This window comes from Leptonotus elevatus, chromosome 21 (assembly GCF_054856555.1).
Source record: "Leptonotus elevatus isolate MCC_2025b chromosome 21, RoL_Lele_1.0, whole genome shotgun sequence".
Classification (NCBI taxonomy): Eukaryota; Metazoa; Chordata; class Actinopteri; order Syngnathiformes; family Syngnathidae; genus Leptonotus; species Leptonotus elevatus.
The window spans coordinates 4,812,703-4,827,715 of record NC_141259.1 but is presented as its reverse complement, the minus strand read 5'-3'; the positions used below and the strand labels follow the sequence as shown (position 1 = coordinate 4,827,715).

The 15,013-nt window shown below is 41.0% G+C and overlaps 1 protein-coding gene across 4 annotated transcripts in view; it reads left to right on the top strand.

The window, feature by feature from the left end:
- The first annotated feature begins 448 nt into the window (after nucleotides 1-448).
- Nucleotides 449-15,013, top strand: part of pola1 (polymerase (DNA directed), alpha 1) — a 50,377-nt gene continuing 35,812 nt past the window's right edge. The window contains exons 1-26 of one of the 4 annotated variants that reach the window (XM_086066589.1): nucleotides 449-605; nucleotides 1,076-1,203; nucleotides 1,331-1,427; nucleotides 1,497-1,574; nucleotides 1,661-1,776; nucleotides 2,071-2,133; nucleotides 2,232-2,333; nucleotides 2,427-2,568; nucleotides 2,643-2,796; nucleotides 3,006-3,175; nucleotides 3,252-3,364; nucleotides 3,861-3,974; nucleotides 4,048-4,122; nucleotides 4,200-4,338; nucleotides 4,430-4,584; nucleotides 4,688-4,772; nucleotides 4,848-4,909; nucleotides 5,084-5,173; nucleotides 5,256-5,372; nucleotides 5,435-5,610; nucleotides 6,313-6,442; nucleotides 6,515-6,634; nucleotides 6,718-6,808; nucleotides 6,881-7,005; nucleotides 7,072-7,221; nucleotides 7,303-7,425. In XM_086066589.1, coding sequence (XP_085922715.1) covers nucleotides 557-605; nucleotides 1,076-1,203; nucleotides 1,331-1,427; nucleotides 1,497-1,574; nucleotides 1,661-1,776; nucleotides 2,071-2,133; nucleotides 2,232-2,333; nucleotides 2,427-2,568; nucleotides 2,643-2,796; nucleotides 3,006-3,175; nucleotides 3,252-3,364; nucleotides 3,861-3,974; nucleotides 4,048-4,122; nucleotides 4,200-4,338; nucleotides 4,430-4,584; nucleotides 4,688-4,772; nucleotides 4,848-4,909; nucleotides 5,084-5,173; nucleotides 5,256-5,372; nucleotides 5,435-5,610; nucleotides 6,313-6,442; nucleotides 6,515-6,634; nucleotides 6,718-6,808; nucleotides 6,881-7,005; nucleotides 7,072-7,221; nucleotides 7,303-7,425 — 2,964 coding nt within the window. In that variant the 5' untranslated portion in view covers nucleotides 449-556. Of the gene's footprint in view, nucleotides 606-1,075; nucleotides 1,204-1,330; nucleotides 1,428-1,496; nucleotides 1,575-1,660; nucleotides 1,777-2,070; nucleotides 2,134-2,231; nucleotides 2,334-2,426; nucleotides 2,572-2,639; nucleotides 2,797-3,005; nucleotides 3,176-3,251; nucleotides 3,365-3,860; nucleotides 3,975-4,047; nucleotides 4,123-4,199; nucleotides 4,339-4,429; nucleotides 4,585-4,687; nucleotides 4,773-4,847; nucleotides 4,910-5,083; nucleotides 5,174-5,255; nucleotides 5,373-5,434; nucleotides 5,611-6,312; nucleotides 6,443-6,514; nucleotides 6,635-6,717; nucleotides 6,809-6,880; nucleotides 7,006-7,071; nucleotides 7,222-7,302; nucleotides 7,426-15,013 lie in introns of all 4 variants that reach the window. The other 3 variants (XM_086066587.1, XM_086066588.1, XM_086066586.1) reach the window with 3 other exon arrangements.

Below are 15,013 nucleotides of genomic sequence, written 5' to 3'. Positions count from 1 at the left end.
TTGATTATGAAGGTCATTGATTCATATCGTTATCAATCCCAGACTTGATGCGTCCTTCCTCGACAGATGCGTCCTTGAGTATGTGTATCGTTCTTGAGTAAAATTTGTCTGTTTATTATTTTACCAAAATTTTATATTAATCGATCCGAATTATTGCATAGGAAACCAACTTTTTTCCAAATCTTATTTTGTTGAGTCTTTATATCATTTGTAACTTTCCAGGCGGGTTTTGTAAAGTTAGTTACGAATTCCAATGTCTATATTAACATTTTCTACAGTAGTATTGTTTATTGTTTAAATAAAGCTTAGTCGAGGGGTAAAAAAAACAAAAGGGGAAAGTATCCTACTTTTTGTACAACACTCCCACCGTGTGGACCGTAAATGCAACAGTATGGAGTCGTCATTGGTTTTGATGTCACTTCCGGGAAGTTCCGGCACATTGCTTTCCCCGGGAAAAAAGATTTGGCGCGGACTTTGTTGTTATTGTGTCGGATGTGCTGCTGGTTCCTCTTTCAGGAGCTTTTCAGCGAGTGCCCAATACAGGACTAAATTAGTCATGGCTCCCGTTTCAAACCCCGACAAAGACATGGACGCACCGGACGGAGGTGGGATTATTTTAGTTGTTTTCAAACCTGTGTTAGCGCGTCTGAAATGAGCTAACTCGGTGGTTATCTTACCTATCACGGATGCTACTGTGTCTGCGTATGCTAATCCAACTCTCCAGCTTTAAGCATTCAAACAACAATTCCGTAATTTTAGTAGGTTTTATGTGTATGGCAATGAAATAGGAGATGAGGCGTTATCCGTGTTGTCACTTGTCCCTTTGTTTTCTATGCTCATATGTGACACGGGCAAAATAGCCTATACACTTATTTTATAGAAATTGACTCGGAAAAGCATCACCGTATACAAACTTTGTTGTACCTGTTCAGAAGACTGACATTGTCAAATATGTTCATTTATGAGTATTTTGAGTCACTTTTGGAAAATTCATACATTTAGAATATTTCTACTCCTCACCTGACACGATCACTATGGAAGTGGTCAACTACATTTGTATGTGTCTCCTTGCCAGGTGATGTCGGCGATTCCTGTGGTCTGGCCAAGTCTCGCTCCAGACGGGAGAAAAGGGAGAAGGTAGGGAGGAAGTCTGCACTGGAGCAACTGAAAAAGGCCAAGCGAGGGGAGAAGATCAAATATGAGGTCAGTGAATGAGTCCATTCCAAATTGATAGTGCTCTTCAAATCATAAATACCAGAATGAGTGTCTACACATTGGCTGTATTTACATTCACCTCATAGTTTTGAGTATTAATTGATCTATTTTGCAGGTGGAGGAGTTTAGCAGCGTGTATGAAGAAGTGGATGAGACGCAGTACTCCAAGATAGTCCGGGACAGACAAGAGGATGACTGGATTGTTGATGATGGTGAGTGGCAAACATCGTAATAATCTATGTAGTCAATATTGTTCTCATTTATTTATTTTCCTCTTTCAGATGGTGTAGGCTACGTGGAGGACGGCAGAGAGATCTTTGATGACGATCTGGATGATGACGTGGTGGAAAAGACACAAGGTATTTGGTAGTATTACCTCATACGCACCATATTCAGTCATTTTCTATGCAATTTATCAATCCCTTGATATTGTTTTCCTTGGCAGGAAAGTATAGTGCCAAAGGAGCCACTGCAAAGAAACAAATAAAAAAAACAGCAGTGTCAAAGCCCAACAGCATTAAGAGCCTCTTCATGAACAGTAATGTCAAGAAGCCAGCAGAGGTGCATCATAGTTTTCTGTCTGACATATATAACGCTAAAATGTGTTTACAGGGGGGTTCTCAGTATATGACAGAGTTCCGTTTTTATGTCACCTTTGTCATAGCATGTAGTCTATTATTACCAACCTATGTGGATGTCACAAAGTAAGTCACAATTGCAGTCAATAATTGTCTGGAAAAAAAACTCATAGGTCATGAAAAGTACCAAAAAGAATAGTTCCTTACCTTGACATTAAATTTAAGACTACTTTATTCATCTTGCCTATCCATTAATCCAAATTGTAACCTCTTGCAGAAAGATGTGGACTTGTCCAAGGATGATCTCTTGGGAGACATCTTACAAGACCTGCACTCAGAGGTTGGTAGAGACATAAGCATGTCTTCATGTCAACTGATGTTTTTGACTTCCGTTTCCGACTTACCGTCTGCAAATATGTCTTACTGTTGCCCAACCAGAAAAGCCCCATCCTGGCTCCTCCACCCGTGGTAACACTGAAGAAAAAGAAATCCATCGGATCCCCCATGAATCCGTTCTCTATCAAACCACAGATGTCCAAAGTAAACTTTTCAGTTGTTTAGATAAAAGCTGTGATTCGTTGGGATGACATGTCAAATGGGCTCCAGAAAAAACAAAAATGTCTGTGATTTCAGGAGCCACCTAAAGCCAAAGTCATCCGTCCACCACCTTCTGACACCCAGAGGCCATCAGCCACGTCGTCTCCTCCCTCAAAAAGAGCTGCAGTAGTGGAGAAAGAAACAGAACCAGTCAAGAAGCAAGAGCAAGATGATAAAAGTTGTGCGTTTTTACTGATTTGCTCTTGTTCTGACTCTTGGACTAACTTGAGTGATCATGTTTACCCACAGTAGCTGAAGATCTAGTGTTTGACACTATGGACTTTGATGAGCCTATGGAGGTCGGACCTGAGGAGCCTCTAGAGCCTGCTGTCGGACAAGAGGCCCCATCAGAATGTAAAACAGCCCGCGTGGCGCCTAAAGAGGAGGCTCAGGACGCTATCCTCATGTGAGTCCTTCTGTCCCTGCATTGCAAGCTTTTAAGGGACGTGACGGAACCCGACTGAACGAGCAGCTCAGTCTGCGAGCACCCTGTAGCGCAGGTGACGTCACGGAAAGGAATTTGGCATCCAACGAAGGCAGTGGAAGACAGGATCGTGTGTGCTTGTGTACTGTATGTGCGATTAACCACTGCTCTAATTCTGGTTCTGGATGCAGCAAGACAGGAGGCTCATGGGGGCTGGATGACGGAGTGAGTGTAGTCACAGAGGCCCCTGCAGAGGTGCAGGTGGACTCAAGCAAGCTGCCGCTGGTGGAGGGTCCAGATGGCGAGCAGGTTTTCAGATTCTATTGGCTGGATGCTTTTGAAGACCCTTACAATCAACCAGGTATGGCAAGCTATATCCGCTGTCATATTGGTTGTACATACTTCAAGCACAGCCTCACTCTTATTTTGTCTCGCAGGCGTGGTTTACCTGTTTGGAAAGGTGTGGATCGAGTCGGCCCAGGCTCATACAAGCTGCTGCGTCTCTGTCAGGAACATAGAACGCACCATGTATATCCTGCCACGTGAATATGTATGTTGCAAACTGTAACCATAACCATTAACACATTCTAGGTGTGTCAAAATTAGTGCCTTCATTTAAAGTTCCTTTAGCGCACGAATAATGACCGTCCCTTACTTGGAAAGCCTGTACTGGGGGAATTCCAGTCGCAACACAGCAGACACGTCCACGTCAAAATTTAGCAGTAATACATTTGCATATATTTGTGGAGACTGGGGTCAAGTAACTTTTAACTCAATCTTATGAATTATTATGAAATTACTGTATCAATGGCTAAAAGATGCAGCCATATTTCTTTTAATTAAATTTTTTCCCACTTTTTTGTTATGAGTATGAAAACTTAAAGACTACATTTAGAACAGATATACAATTTATGATTATTTGTGAGTCAACTATTTAAACCATGCGATTAATTACGCCTAAAAAATTTAATCGCCTGACACCCTTAAATAACACATCTACTATGTGAATGAAATATTCGATGAGTGCTTATGTGTTCACCCCACAGAAAGTAGACCCCAAGACGGGGGAGGTGTCTGATACGCCCGTTGGAATAATGGACATCTACCAGGAGTTTAGTGAGCTTTCTGACAAATACAAGATCATGAAGTTCAAGTCCAAGGTATCCTCCCCCCATCATCTACAGCGCAGCATGCATATTTTTGTGTCAAATTTCACACTTGTTTTGGCTTCAGAAAGTGGAGAAGAACTATTCCTTTGAAATTGCCGACGTGCCCACGCAAAGCGAATACCTGGAAGTTCGCTATTCAGTGAGTAAAAGCACGTTATAGGATTTTTTTCTTCTTTTTTTCCCAGATGAAAACATTAATCTTACTTTTTTTTGAAGGCTGAGTTCCCTGCTTTGCCGTCTGACCTTAAAGGGGCAACGTTTTCCCACATTTTTGGAACCAACACTTCCAGCTTGGAACATTTTCTCCTTAGTAGGAAGATTAAAGGCCCGTGCTGGCTGGACATCAAGACACCGCGTGAGAACATATTTCTTATTAAATCAAGTTGTGCGCCACTATTTCAAATATAGTTATCAATAAGATATATAAAAATGTTTGTGTGTGGTAGAGCTGCTCAATCAAGCAGTCAGCTGGTGCAAAGTAGAAGCTCTAGTCCCGAGAAGTGATCTGGTCACCGTGGTCAAAGACTTGGCGCCACCACCAGTCACAGTCATGTCTATCAGCCTCAAGACCGTCCAGAACCCTAAGACTCATCACAATGAGGTCATGATTGATTGAGTTTGGAGGGCAACAAAATAATTCCATCTTTTTTTCTTTTGTTTATCAATGATGAACGTGTGATTGTGTTTCTTTTCCCCTTCTGCAGATAGTGTCCCTGGTAGCACTTGTCCACCATAACTTCCATATGGACAAAGCTCCACCTCAACCGCCCTATCAGACTCATTTTTGTGGTGAGCTTCTGCTAAATTATTTTGTTCGTTACACACTGCCAAGATGTGGCTCATTAAATGGATTTTGTCTTTCAGTGGTGACGAAACCGACCGACTGCATCTTCCCGTATGACTTCAAGGATGCGCTGAGAAAGAAGGTGAGCTGGCACAGAAGGGTCTATTGACATTCCGAAAGAAACTGTCATGAGATTTAGTACAAGAAGGGGTGCCAAGATAATCATATTCAGTTATGATAAGTTGATGTGAATTTAGTTGTATGATGCCTTTCCATGATGTTTTGGACCAACACGCTGAAGTTCTCATCCTCTTAGAATGCTAAAGTGGAGATAGCCACCACAGAAAGAACTCTACTTGGCTTCTTCCTGGCTAAGATGCACAAAATTGATCCTGATATTCTTGTGGTATGTGTATAATTTTCTTCACATCCATGGTATGTTTAATTGCTTGCTTAAAACATAAGACTTACCGCTTTTTTTCTTTAAGGGTCATGACATTTTTGGCTTTGACCTTGAAGTGCTACTGCAGCGAATCAACTACTGCAAAGTTCCGCACTGGTCCAAGATTGGACGCCTCAGGAGGGCTAATATGCCCAAACTAGGGGTGAGGATTAAAAACACACGCTGTGTCTTTTTGTGTTACAACTGTTTTCTGTTTGCTTGCAGGGCCGCGGCGCCTTTGCGGAGAAGAGTGCCACCTGTGGCCGCCTTGTGTGCGACACGGAGATCTCCGCAAAGGAGTTGATCCGCTGCAAGAGTTACCACCTAACTGAGTTGGCTGCGCAGGTGCTAAAAACGGAGCGAGCCACCATCCCAGAGGAGAGCATCAGGAATCTGTACAGGTGTCCCATGTCATTAACATTGTTTTTTTTTTTCATAGAAAGGTGTTTGTCTTTCTAATTTGTCAAGGCAAATTGCAATTTAGAGAAAAGGCTTTCTTTGTATGGTCACCATCATTTCAAAGTTATGGAGCCCCTTAAGTTACAAAGTGGGGGGAGTGAAATATGTTTCTCACGAGAACGAGAAATTTTCGTGCACCTAATGATTCTCATTAGGATAAGAAATGTCTTTACCTGTGAGTGGTAGACATTTTAAATGTCTCACAGACACATAACTTAATGGTGACGACTTGCAAGTAAAGCAGCAATGTCCTTATAATAAAGTCCTAAATGAAAATATAACCAAACTAGGTCCTGCATTGTCATTTTCACACAGTTTCACAAACATATTTTCATTCCCCCCTTCATGTCACTTTAGGGGCTCCGTACAAGGTGTGGACTGTAAAAGAAAATTGTCTTACGACTTTATATTCAATTCCATTATTGTTATTGTGCCAACCACAAACTACTTCTTCCTCAGTCACTTTCACTTGACAGCCTGGGAAATTATAAAAAAAAAAAATGGAGCTAGATATTCGTGTCGATGCAGGTGTTTCTTTGAATCCAAACATTTATTTCTATTGACAGATATGTCCCATGTTTTGGACATAGACTTCTTTGTAAGCTATTTACGACATTAAAATGATGTGACTGTCTGCATGCCAGTGATTCTCCTCATCTTCTGTACCTGCTGGAGCTGACGTGGTCCGACGCCAAGCTGATCCTCCAGCTAATGTGTGAGCTCAACGTGCTGCCGCTGGCCATGCAGATCACCAACATTGCCGGCAACATCATGGTGATTCCGCTGCACATTCGCATTGTAAGTTGTCTTTTAATGGTCAAACTTGATCACCTATCTTCCCTGCAGTCTCGCACTCTGATGGGAGGTCGCGCCGAAAGAAACGAGTACCTGTTGCTTCACGCTTTCCATGACAAGAACTACATCGTTCCCGACAAGCCGTCTTTTAAGAAAATGCAGATGGACACTGTAACCTCAAACACACGAGCAGTTTTCTTTTTCTTATTCTCTTTTTTGTTTAAAACATTACCGCTCTTTTCCATATTTCTCAGCATGAAGGAGAAGAAGATGTTGATACTGGGAAAGGGAAGCGTAAAAAGAAGGCCACCTATGCTGGAGGGCTGGTGCTGGATCCAAAAGTTGGTGCGTGCATTTTGGATAATTCTGTCCTCTTTTTACTTCATGTATTGAGTTAATATGAAATCCATGTTTCAGGTTTCTACGACAAGTTTGTACTGCTGCTCGACTTCAACAGCCTGTATCCGTCCATCATACAAGAGTTCAACATCTGCTTCACCACCGTGCAGCGAGAGGCTTCCACCAAGAAAAAGAAGAGTCAGGTGTGTGAGCGCAACTTTTCCGTTGTTCAATCACTTAGATGTAAAGTGTTGTTTCTATGGCAACAGGAGGATGAGCCAGAAGAGATCCCAGAGATTCCGGATTGTGACCTGGAAATGGGAATCTTGCCCAAGGAGATCAGGAAACTGGTGGAACGGCGCAAACATGTTAAACAGCTGATGAAACAACAGGACATCAACTCGGACCTTTACATGCAGGTAAACACAAAATCAAATTAAATTTTAACAGATGACCAAATGCTTATCAAAGTTAAACCCCTGTTTATGCGTCTTTCTTAGTATGACATCCGACAGAAGGCTTTGAAGCTAACGGCTAACAGCATGTACGGCTGCTTGGGATTTAGCTACAGTCGCTTCTATGCCAAACCGCTGGCTGCCCTCGTCACACACAAGGGCAGGGAGGTAAGTCCGGCATGCACACTGGAGCAAACCTAAATACATTTGACACCAGATAACACAGAATAGAGAAAGCCTATATTATTTAACACATTTGTCCTAATATGGTCCTTTTGTCTTACATTGGCTACAAATCAGATTTTCAGTAATCATTTTTCTGTGCCACCATCATTGTATGTTACAAATTATATCCACATGAGGGCACTACTGCATCATTTTCCTTGTCGACCACCCCTGCCCTCCTTCCTACTTTTTCCATTAACACCTCTGTAACTTTCGTTTTAAATTGAATTCCCCAAATAAATATTTGTCTTGTCTAATGTAATTTAAATATTGTACTAGTGCACTACACACAAAAATCTCCACGTTAAATCTGATGTAATGACCTCTTTCGACACTTGTTAATGGAGTGTGCACATGCTCGGTAAATAGGTGCGAAGAGATGTGTCCTGCATGACACCCACAGCTAAATGTGGTAGTGTAATTGAATACTGCACACACGAACACATTTGCCACACTAAAGGTTGCAGGCACGTTCATTCACTGATCTCAATAGTGCTACCTCGCGGGAGTATTTAATTAAGTTCTCGTTACGCACACATTGTGTTCCCTAATGGAGGGCGGGGCCATCATTCTGTGTGTTCTTGTTACTTTGTCAGCCCACTTGTGCTTGCAGTCACACAGTGACATAGTACACTTTGTGTGTCTGATTGACTCGTACAGGTGGGATTCTCTGGGAGTTTATAGGTAGCGGCCAGCAACTTTTACAGCATTTCGTCTTTTCTTGCTGCATTTAGCCAGGAAACTTTGCTGCTGTTTCGTTTTTAATTCATATTTTCCGTTTTCATTGTGACATGAATGTAAAAGTTGTATTTTGTGGGAAATACTCCTGCATTAGAGGAGAGAAACGTGAAGACACAGGGGCCTGAGACAACATTATTTTTATTTTACGCAATGACAAAGTGATGATGTTATTTTCCTACTGGTGGCCCAAATCCCTGGTGCTCAGTTTTACTGAGTACCACTTCTCTTCAGTCGATTCCACCTGTAGTTTCTATCCATCCATTTTCTGTATCATCATTAGGGTAGCCGGTGAGCTGGGTGCTAACTCAACTGACTTCAGGAAATCATTGATTTTAGTTATTTACAGTTTTACATTATTGTTGATGCATTTTTTTGTGTTTTTCTGTACCATTAAGGTACAGGATTCATAAGCAGTATCGTTAAAATTGTGAATGTGCGAGTACTAGGTATGTAACGATAATGGCAATATCGTGAAATCGCGATATTAAAACTGCCACAATATCGTCGTCATGTCACGATATTAAAAGCAGCACATCTGTTAAAGTCAAGTTGATTTCCATTTGTGAAGGTCTAGCAACCTCTGATGGTTACTATTTTAGTGCAGTTTAATTTTCATAGGCATGTTTTGGCCCTTCTATGTTTAAAATCCACGCTAATGGTCAGATGAAAGAGAACGTAATATGCTTGTGAAGCGAGTCAATATGTGGAGGAACTCCATTTGTGCCTCAATATTAAGTCTTAGAGATTGTAGATTGTTTATATGAATTGCTGTTATGTACAAAAGCACAATATTGTGCTTTTTTTTTAGTATGAGCTCCTTTATTCTTGTTTTTTTTACAATATTGTGACCTTTTTTATATCACCAACCTCCCCACAATATCGTGATAATTATCAAATTGTGAGCTTCATATCGTGATAATATCGTATCGTGATGTTGGGATATTGTTACATCCCTAGCGAGTACTGATACCAGTATTGTATCAGGCAGATACCAGGTCTTATATGAAGGTGTTGGAGCTTGCGACATCGGTCAATATCAGTATTGACCCTCTCCCACTTATGTTTTATTATCAGAAACTAGAAATTAAGAAAATAGGCCTTAATTTCATGCAATTTTAAGTGAAAATGCTATTTCGTAATATATGTCTTTCTTTAAAATTATCTGTCGTAGTTTGTTTTTTCCCGTAAATTTAAGTATCAAAACTACTAGTGGTATCGGTGCTTGGTATCGTTGATTACTCAAGTGGTGATTACTCGTACTGGTATTGATTTGAAAATGTGTTGTCAAAAATTCCTAGTTGGGTATGGGTATTGTTAAGATTCTAAGTCTGAAGGTGAAAATGATCCCAAAAAACTTCATAACCTCTATTAAATTTTCATCAGCTAGATAAAACCTAAGCCAGTAGAATTCAGGCTGAACCCCTGTTTGACCAAATTAAAGTCATTTAAATTGAGTTTTCTTGGAGCCCTGACATCATATAGCTGTCAGCCAAGCACTTCGCAGTAATTTCCGACTGCAGCGAGACAGAAAGGCCAGCTGGCATTTATAAGCGGCATCCTGATGTATTTGCGGCTATTGCCGTTTGCACCTCCGCCCCCGTTTTAATCGTCACATTTGCACTCTACTTTAGTATCGTGATTTAGGAGGCTTTTTATTTTTGTAATTGTAACACGCACGCACCTCCGTCTAAGTTCAAATCCAACCCCACACTCCTCCCACATGTACGTTTTGGCGGGCAATGTATATTAGTTGATTGGCTCTTGTCTTCTCAATATCGTTTCGAATTGAGGCCTGATGTGGCGGGACGAGTCAGATGGAAGGTTACAGGTTTCAGAGATGAGGAGGGGGGGGTGAGTTGGAAAGGGATAACAGGATCTTCTTCCCAACCACCCAACCCACCCCCCACAACCGTGCACCTTTTTGTTTGATCTTACTTCATGTGACTAAATGTTTGGGTATGTTCACAACCATTTTTGTGTACGGGGGTTCAGTGTATTCTGCGTTTGTATGCGCACAAGTGCTACTGCCCGAACTCTGCCCTTTGTCGGCGGACCATTTGTTGTGGGCCAACTCTGTCCTGGTATGTGTGGGTATTAAAGAGTGCGAGGAGGTGGGAGCACTGGTATTAAGAGGAAGGTGAAGGTGTAGGATTACACGGCCGTGAGGCTGCCGCAGATTGATGTCCCGCTCAACCCCTCAGCGTTATTTCGGGTCCTTTTGTATGTTGGCCAGAGAAGTGTCGGGCACAGAGGAAGAGTTATATGAACCACAGACAACAAGCGGTTATAATTGGCTGCTAAATGCATCTGTCACACCAGGAAGACATTTATTGTCTACTGAGTAGTGTCTGGCTGATCCACGATGTCATGCTTGAAATACGTAGACGTCATAATTATATATATCTATAAAACAGGGGTGGAAAAAAGGATAAGATCTTGTGAGTATCTATCAGCTTGCTGGTGTTAATTTTCTGTCGTGGTGTTAATGTTGTTACTTGCTGCAAATTGAGTGTCTGCGAGCAGTTAAGGGCACCACAAAACGAAGCACTTCACTGGCTTTCACTTTGCTGTTCGTTAGTCTTTTTTTGGAGTAGCTTTCGGCTACTGATTATAAAAAGTAACAGTGTGTCGTTCTAATCAAGTGATGCAAACAACGCAGCTCGCTGGAAGCCGCTGATTGTTTTGGAATGCATATTGGTTTGACCTTTGACTTTTTGCCAGCAAATCTGACAACCGTTAGCAGGTGTGTGTGTGTGTGTGTGTGTGTGTGTGTGTGTGTGTGTGTGTGTGTGTGTGTGTGTGTGTGTGTGTGTGTGTGTGTGTGTCGGGTGCAGGATGACTCCCTAAAAGCTATGTAATTGAGTCTCTGTCCTTGTGTTTAAAAACAGACTGACAGGAGCTCGTAGTTGACATTATTGGATGGCATGCACCGGGAGGGATGGATGCGAGCTTGGGTGACACAGGCGAGGGTGCCGTGAGGTCAGAGTGTCGTGAAGGTTAAAGCCACCCCGTGTGAATGTGTGTGCTTGTAATCAAGTCAAGGTAAATATTACCGCCCCCGCAGTCCTTCTTTCAGGTTTTGGATCATTCCGCTTGTCTCACAAATCATTTCCCCGAATTAGACACTGGAATCCCGCGACCATCCGATCATGTGTCGTCTGTGTATGTAGGTGTATGACTAAATAGTGTTGGCCTCATTCCTGTAGCAGCCACTGTCTTAGAATCAAAGGAGTCGTTTTTACATTCCCATATATTAGAGATGTCCGTTACATGTGTGTGCGTGTCTGTGAATGTTTGTGTGTTGGTGTGGAAACGAGGGCTGCATGTTTCCATGGTCGTCTTGTCCCACCCGCACCCCTTAAAGAGGTGGCTTTACTCCGGACTTAACAAATAGTCACATGGGAGCAGCGCTGCTATTTTGGCTCCATTAGCTGGCCGTGGTGGCAGACGGTTGAGTGGGACAAGATTTCCACATCTGAACAGTCACTTCAGTCACATTCGCTAATGAGACCGTGCCAGGCGAGACTAATAGCTGGAATTGTACTTTACAGTGTATTAATCTAATGTCTGCTATCTCAATTGAGGCAGCTCATAATGAGAAAATAATAAGGAAGTTGTTCTAATTGACTTAATAAAAGATTTCCTTGGTCAATAGTTAGCAAAATTAATACAGTAGTCAGTTTTCAATTGCTGTATATAAATGATGGCTGAAACACAAGAACGTATGATCGGGGGTCCATCCACAGTGGCCAACTTGACATCATCCGCAAGTGGAGTTTGTCTGATTGTAAATCAGGGTTTCCGCGGGTCATTTAAAAGTCATTAAATGGATTTGTCTCAAATCAAAGCCTTGATTGTCATTAAAAAGCATTAAATAGAATGTCCAGAGGCATTAACAATTTAAATACAGTTGATGTAAAAACATTGTTGTTCATGCTTTATTTTACATACAACGTTGTGCAAAGGAGTCACTATAACACAATTTAACAATAATAATTATGATTAAACAATATATATGTATTTGTGGGGACTGGTGGTGATTAATTATAATTTACAATGAACCAAATGGCCTGGAGGATTGTCCACACGTTGCCTCATGTTCCAATTAACAATTGCTCTGATTTTGTAAAGAAAAATGTACTCTTCCTGTCACCGTCAACATGAAACACTAATGCCACCAAGTGGCAGGTAATTACCTCAACACAAATGTATGACTCAATGTTTTGCACTCCTTTTAACTGATTAGTCTTTCTTTTTTCTAACTTCAAATGACCTAATGAATTACTATAAAATTACTGCAACTAAAAGATACAACCACATTTGCATTTGGTAACCATGTTTGTTCACTTTTGTTGATTAACAAGAAAATGAAAAACTTAACTATCTACAACAGATATAAAATATGTGATTCATTTCTGATGAATCGCGAGTTAACCAAGGAAATCGTGTGATTAATTAAGATTAGAATTGTAATCGACTGACGGCCCTAATATATAAACAGCATATGCATATATGTATGTACAGGGCTCGACACTGCGACCAACTGTCAAAACAAACAAAACAAAACATTGAACAAGAAATAGTATAGCATAGTATAGCAGTTTTATTTTCATCAGCATTGAACAAACTAATGTTCACAAAAGCAAAGCCTTTTTTTATTTTCAAGTAATATAATTGACCTGTTTTATTGCAGACAAATCTTGTTAGAGTAAAATATTTTGAAGCTATATTTTGAGCCGCTGTCAACTCTTACGTTATCTCAAACTGCACAATGCAAATTGAGACAACTATTAATCAGCAAATACATCCATGCTGTATCTCCCCCAAAAAGGGTGCAATCAAAACCTGTGTGGTGCGATCAACTGAAAAAGTTGGTAGCGCAAGTGCTGACAGTACAAAAGTTAATGTAGAGCCCTGATGTATATGTCTGTGTTTTTGAGCTTGTGTGTTTGAGTATGACGTGGGCATTACATTTAAAAAGCATTAAATTAGATTTGCTGCAGAAACCCTGAAAATTGGAATGAGGGGAGCCGCTTCGATTGGCTGGGAGTCTGCTGCATTCCCTCCCACAATGGCACACTATGTCTCAAACACCCTCTTCTATTTGCTCTAGTCTAGCTAAATACCAAAAGAAATTAAACTCCACGCACACAGTTAGACTGCTCTTTGCGCTAGACCTTGCTCTGGGCACAAAAATGGCGCACAAAGTGTGTAGAAGTTGTATTTTGTGTCCTTACTTAACAATTTAAGATTAACTGCCTGTGGATTAGAGAGAAAATAGTACGAACACTTCATATCATAATAATAGTTTAGTTATAGACAAAATATTAACTTTTTACTGCTGTAAATAGCTAAGTAAGTAAAGTATCATTTAAAAAAATATATATATTGTGGTATAAATTTATTTGTGAACATTAAAATGTTTGTGTCCTGCTGTTTTGGTTAATGCTCATGAAATAAAAATTCTAACTCAAGTATACCAAAATTCATCACAATTAACCATATAAATATTACTCTTATTGGTTCCAAGGATGTAAAAATGAAAAAGCAGTGTTGCTAACGGCTAGCATACAGATCAATGGTCTAATTTGGTTACATCCCGTCTACAATTACATGATCGTCAAGGAAATCATGACTAAATAAACCCAATTCTTGAGCTGCTTTTAGATGACTAAGGCGGTTTATCATTTTCGTCAGAGGCCACTTAACTGCCACAAATAAATTTGCATTTTGGACATGAAACATTGCTTATTTGCTCGCCGTCACACAATTGACTTTGCCTGTGTCAGTGGCAACGCGGCGACACTGGAATGCGTCCTTTCCATCTGTTAGTGCGCCGTATTTTCTAATTGAGGGGACTGCAGGCACATTGTTGTCATTGTGGAGTTATTTACAATGAATGCCAGCATTTGTGATCTCAGCCGTTGGTATTAAATCAGAAACGGCCTTGTGGCAGACTGACCCGTCCAGCGGCAGACATGAGAACACAGCTATGGCATCTTCCCAAACAGGTGTGTTTTGGTACTTTTGTGTGCATAAATGCTCACATTATCAGTAAAGGTAATAAATCTTTGTCGTCAATCTTTTTTTCTTAAATATTTCTTTTGTGTGTGTGTTTGTGCACATAAACTCTCCCCCCTCGAGCAGCACTGACAGTGCCGTGTTTCCTCCACAGGTGCTATTTGAGTCAGGCTGCGGTCATCCCAAAATGCTTTTCATCAGAGTGCTTTTCAAAAACAATCGTCACTGTTGTCCCAAGCTCCTTTTACAAGGGCTCTCAGTCACAGTGCAGTTTGACACGCAAGCCCTCATGTGCTGCTCCCGCATGGTATGCAAATGGATACGTAACAGGAGATTGGCATGGCCCGTTACTTCTTTTTGTGGATCCATTCGCAACTCAGCCCAGCAGGTCAATTAAGGTTGATACTTCAAATAAGTAGCTGTCTGGTGAAAGATACAAATGAGACAAAGTAGTAGCAAAAGGCAATTGAACTGCTTGACATTAGATGACCACTAGTGAGGCCGCCAAATAACCAAACTAATGCATTTACTAGTGGCCAAGATAAGAGTTAATTTAAATTATTGCCAGAGATAAAAGTTAATTTTGGTTTCAATTGTATAGCTGTGTAATACAGCACTACATTCCCATTTCATGTTTTTATTACGTCAGTGAAACGGAGCATTATAACATTTGTAAAGACATAATGTTTCATGCAGCTCTTGTAATGGGTTTCATTAGTGCGTTGGTGTTTGTGTCAAGATGAGTGCTCACACCACCAGTTGCACAAAT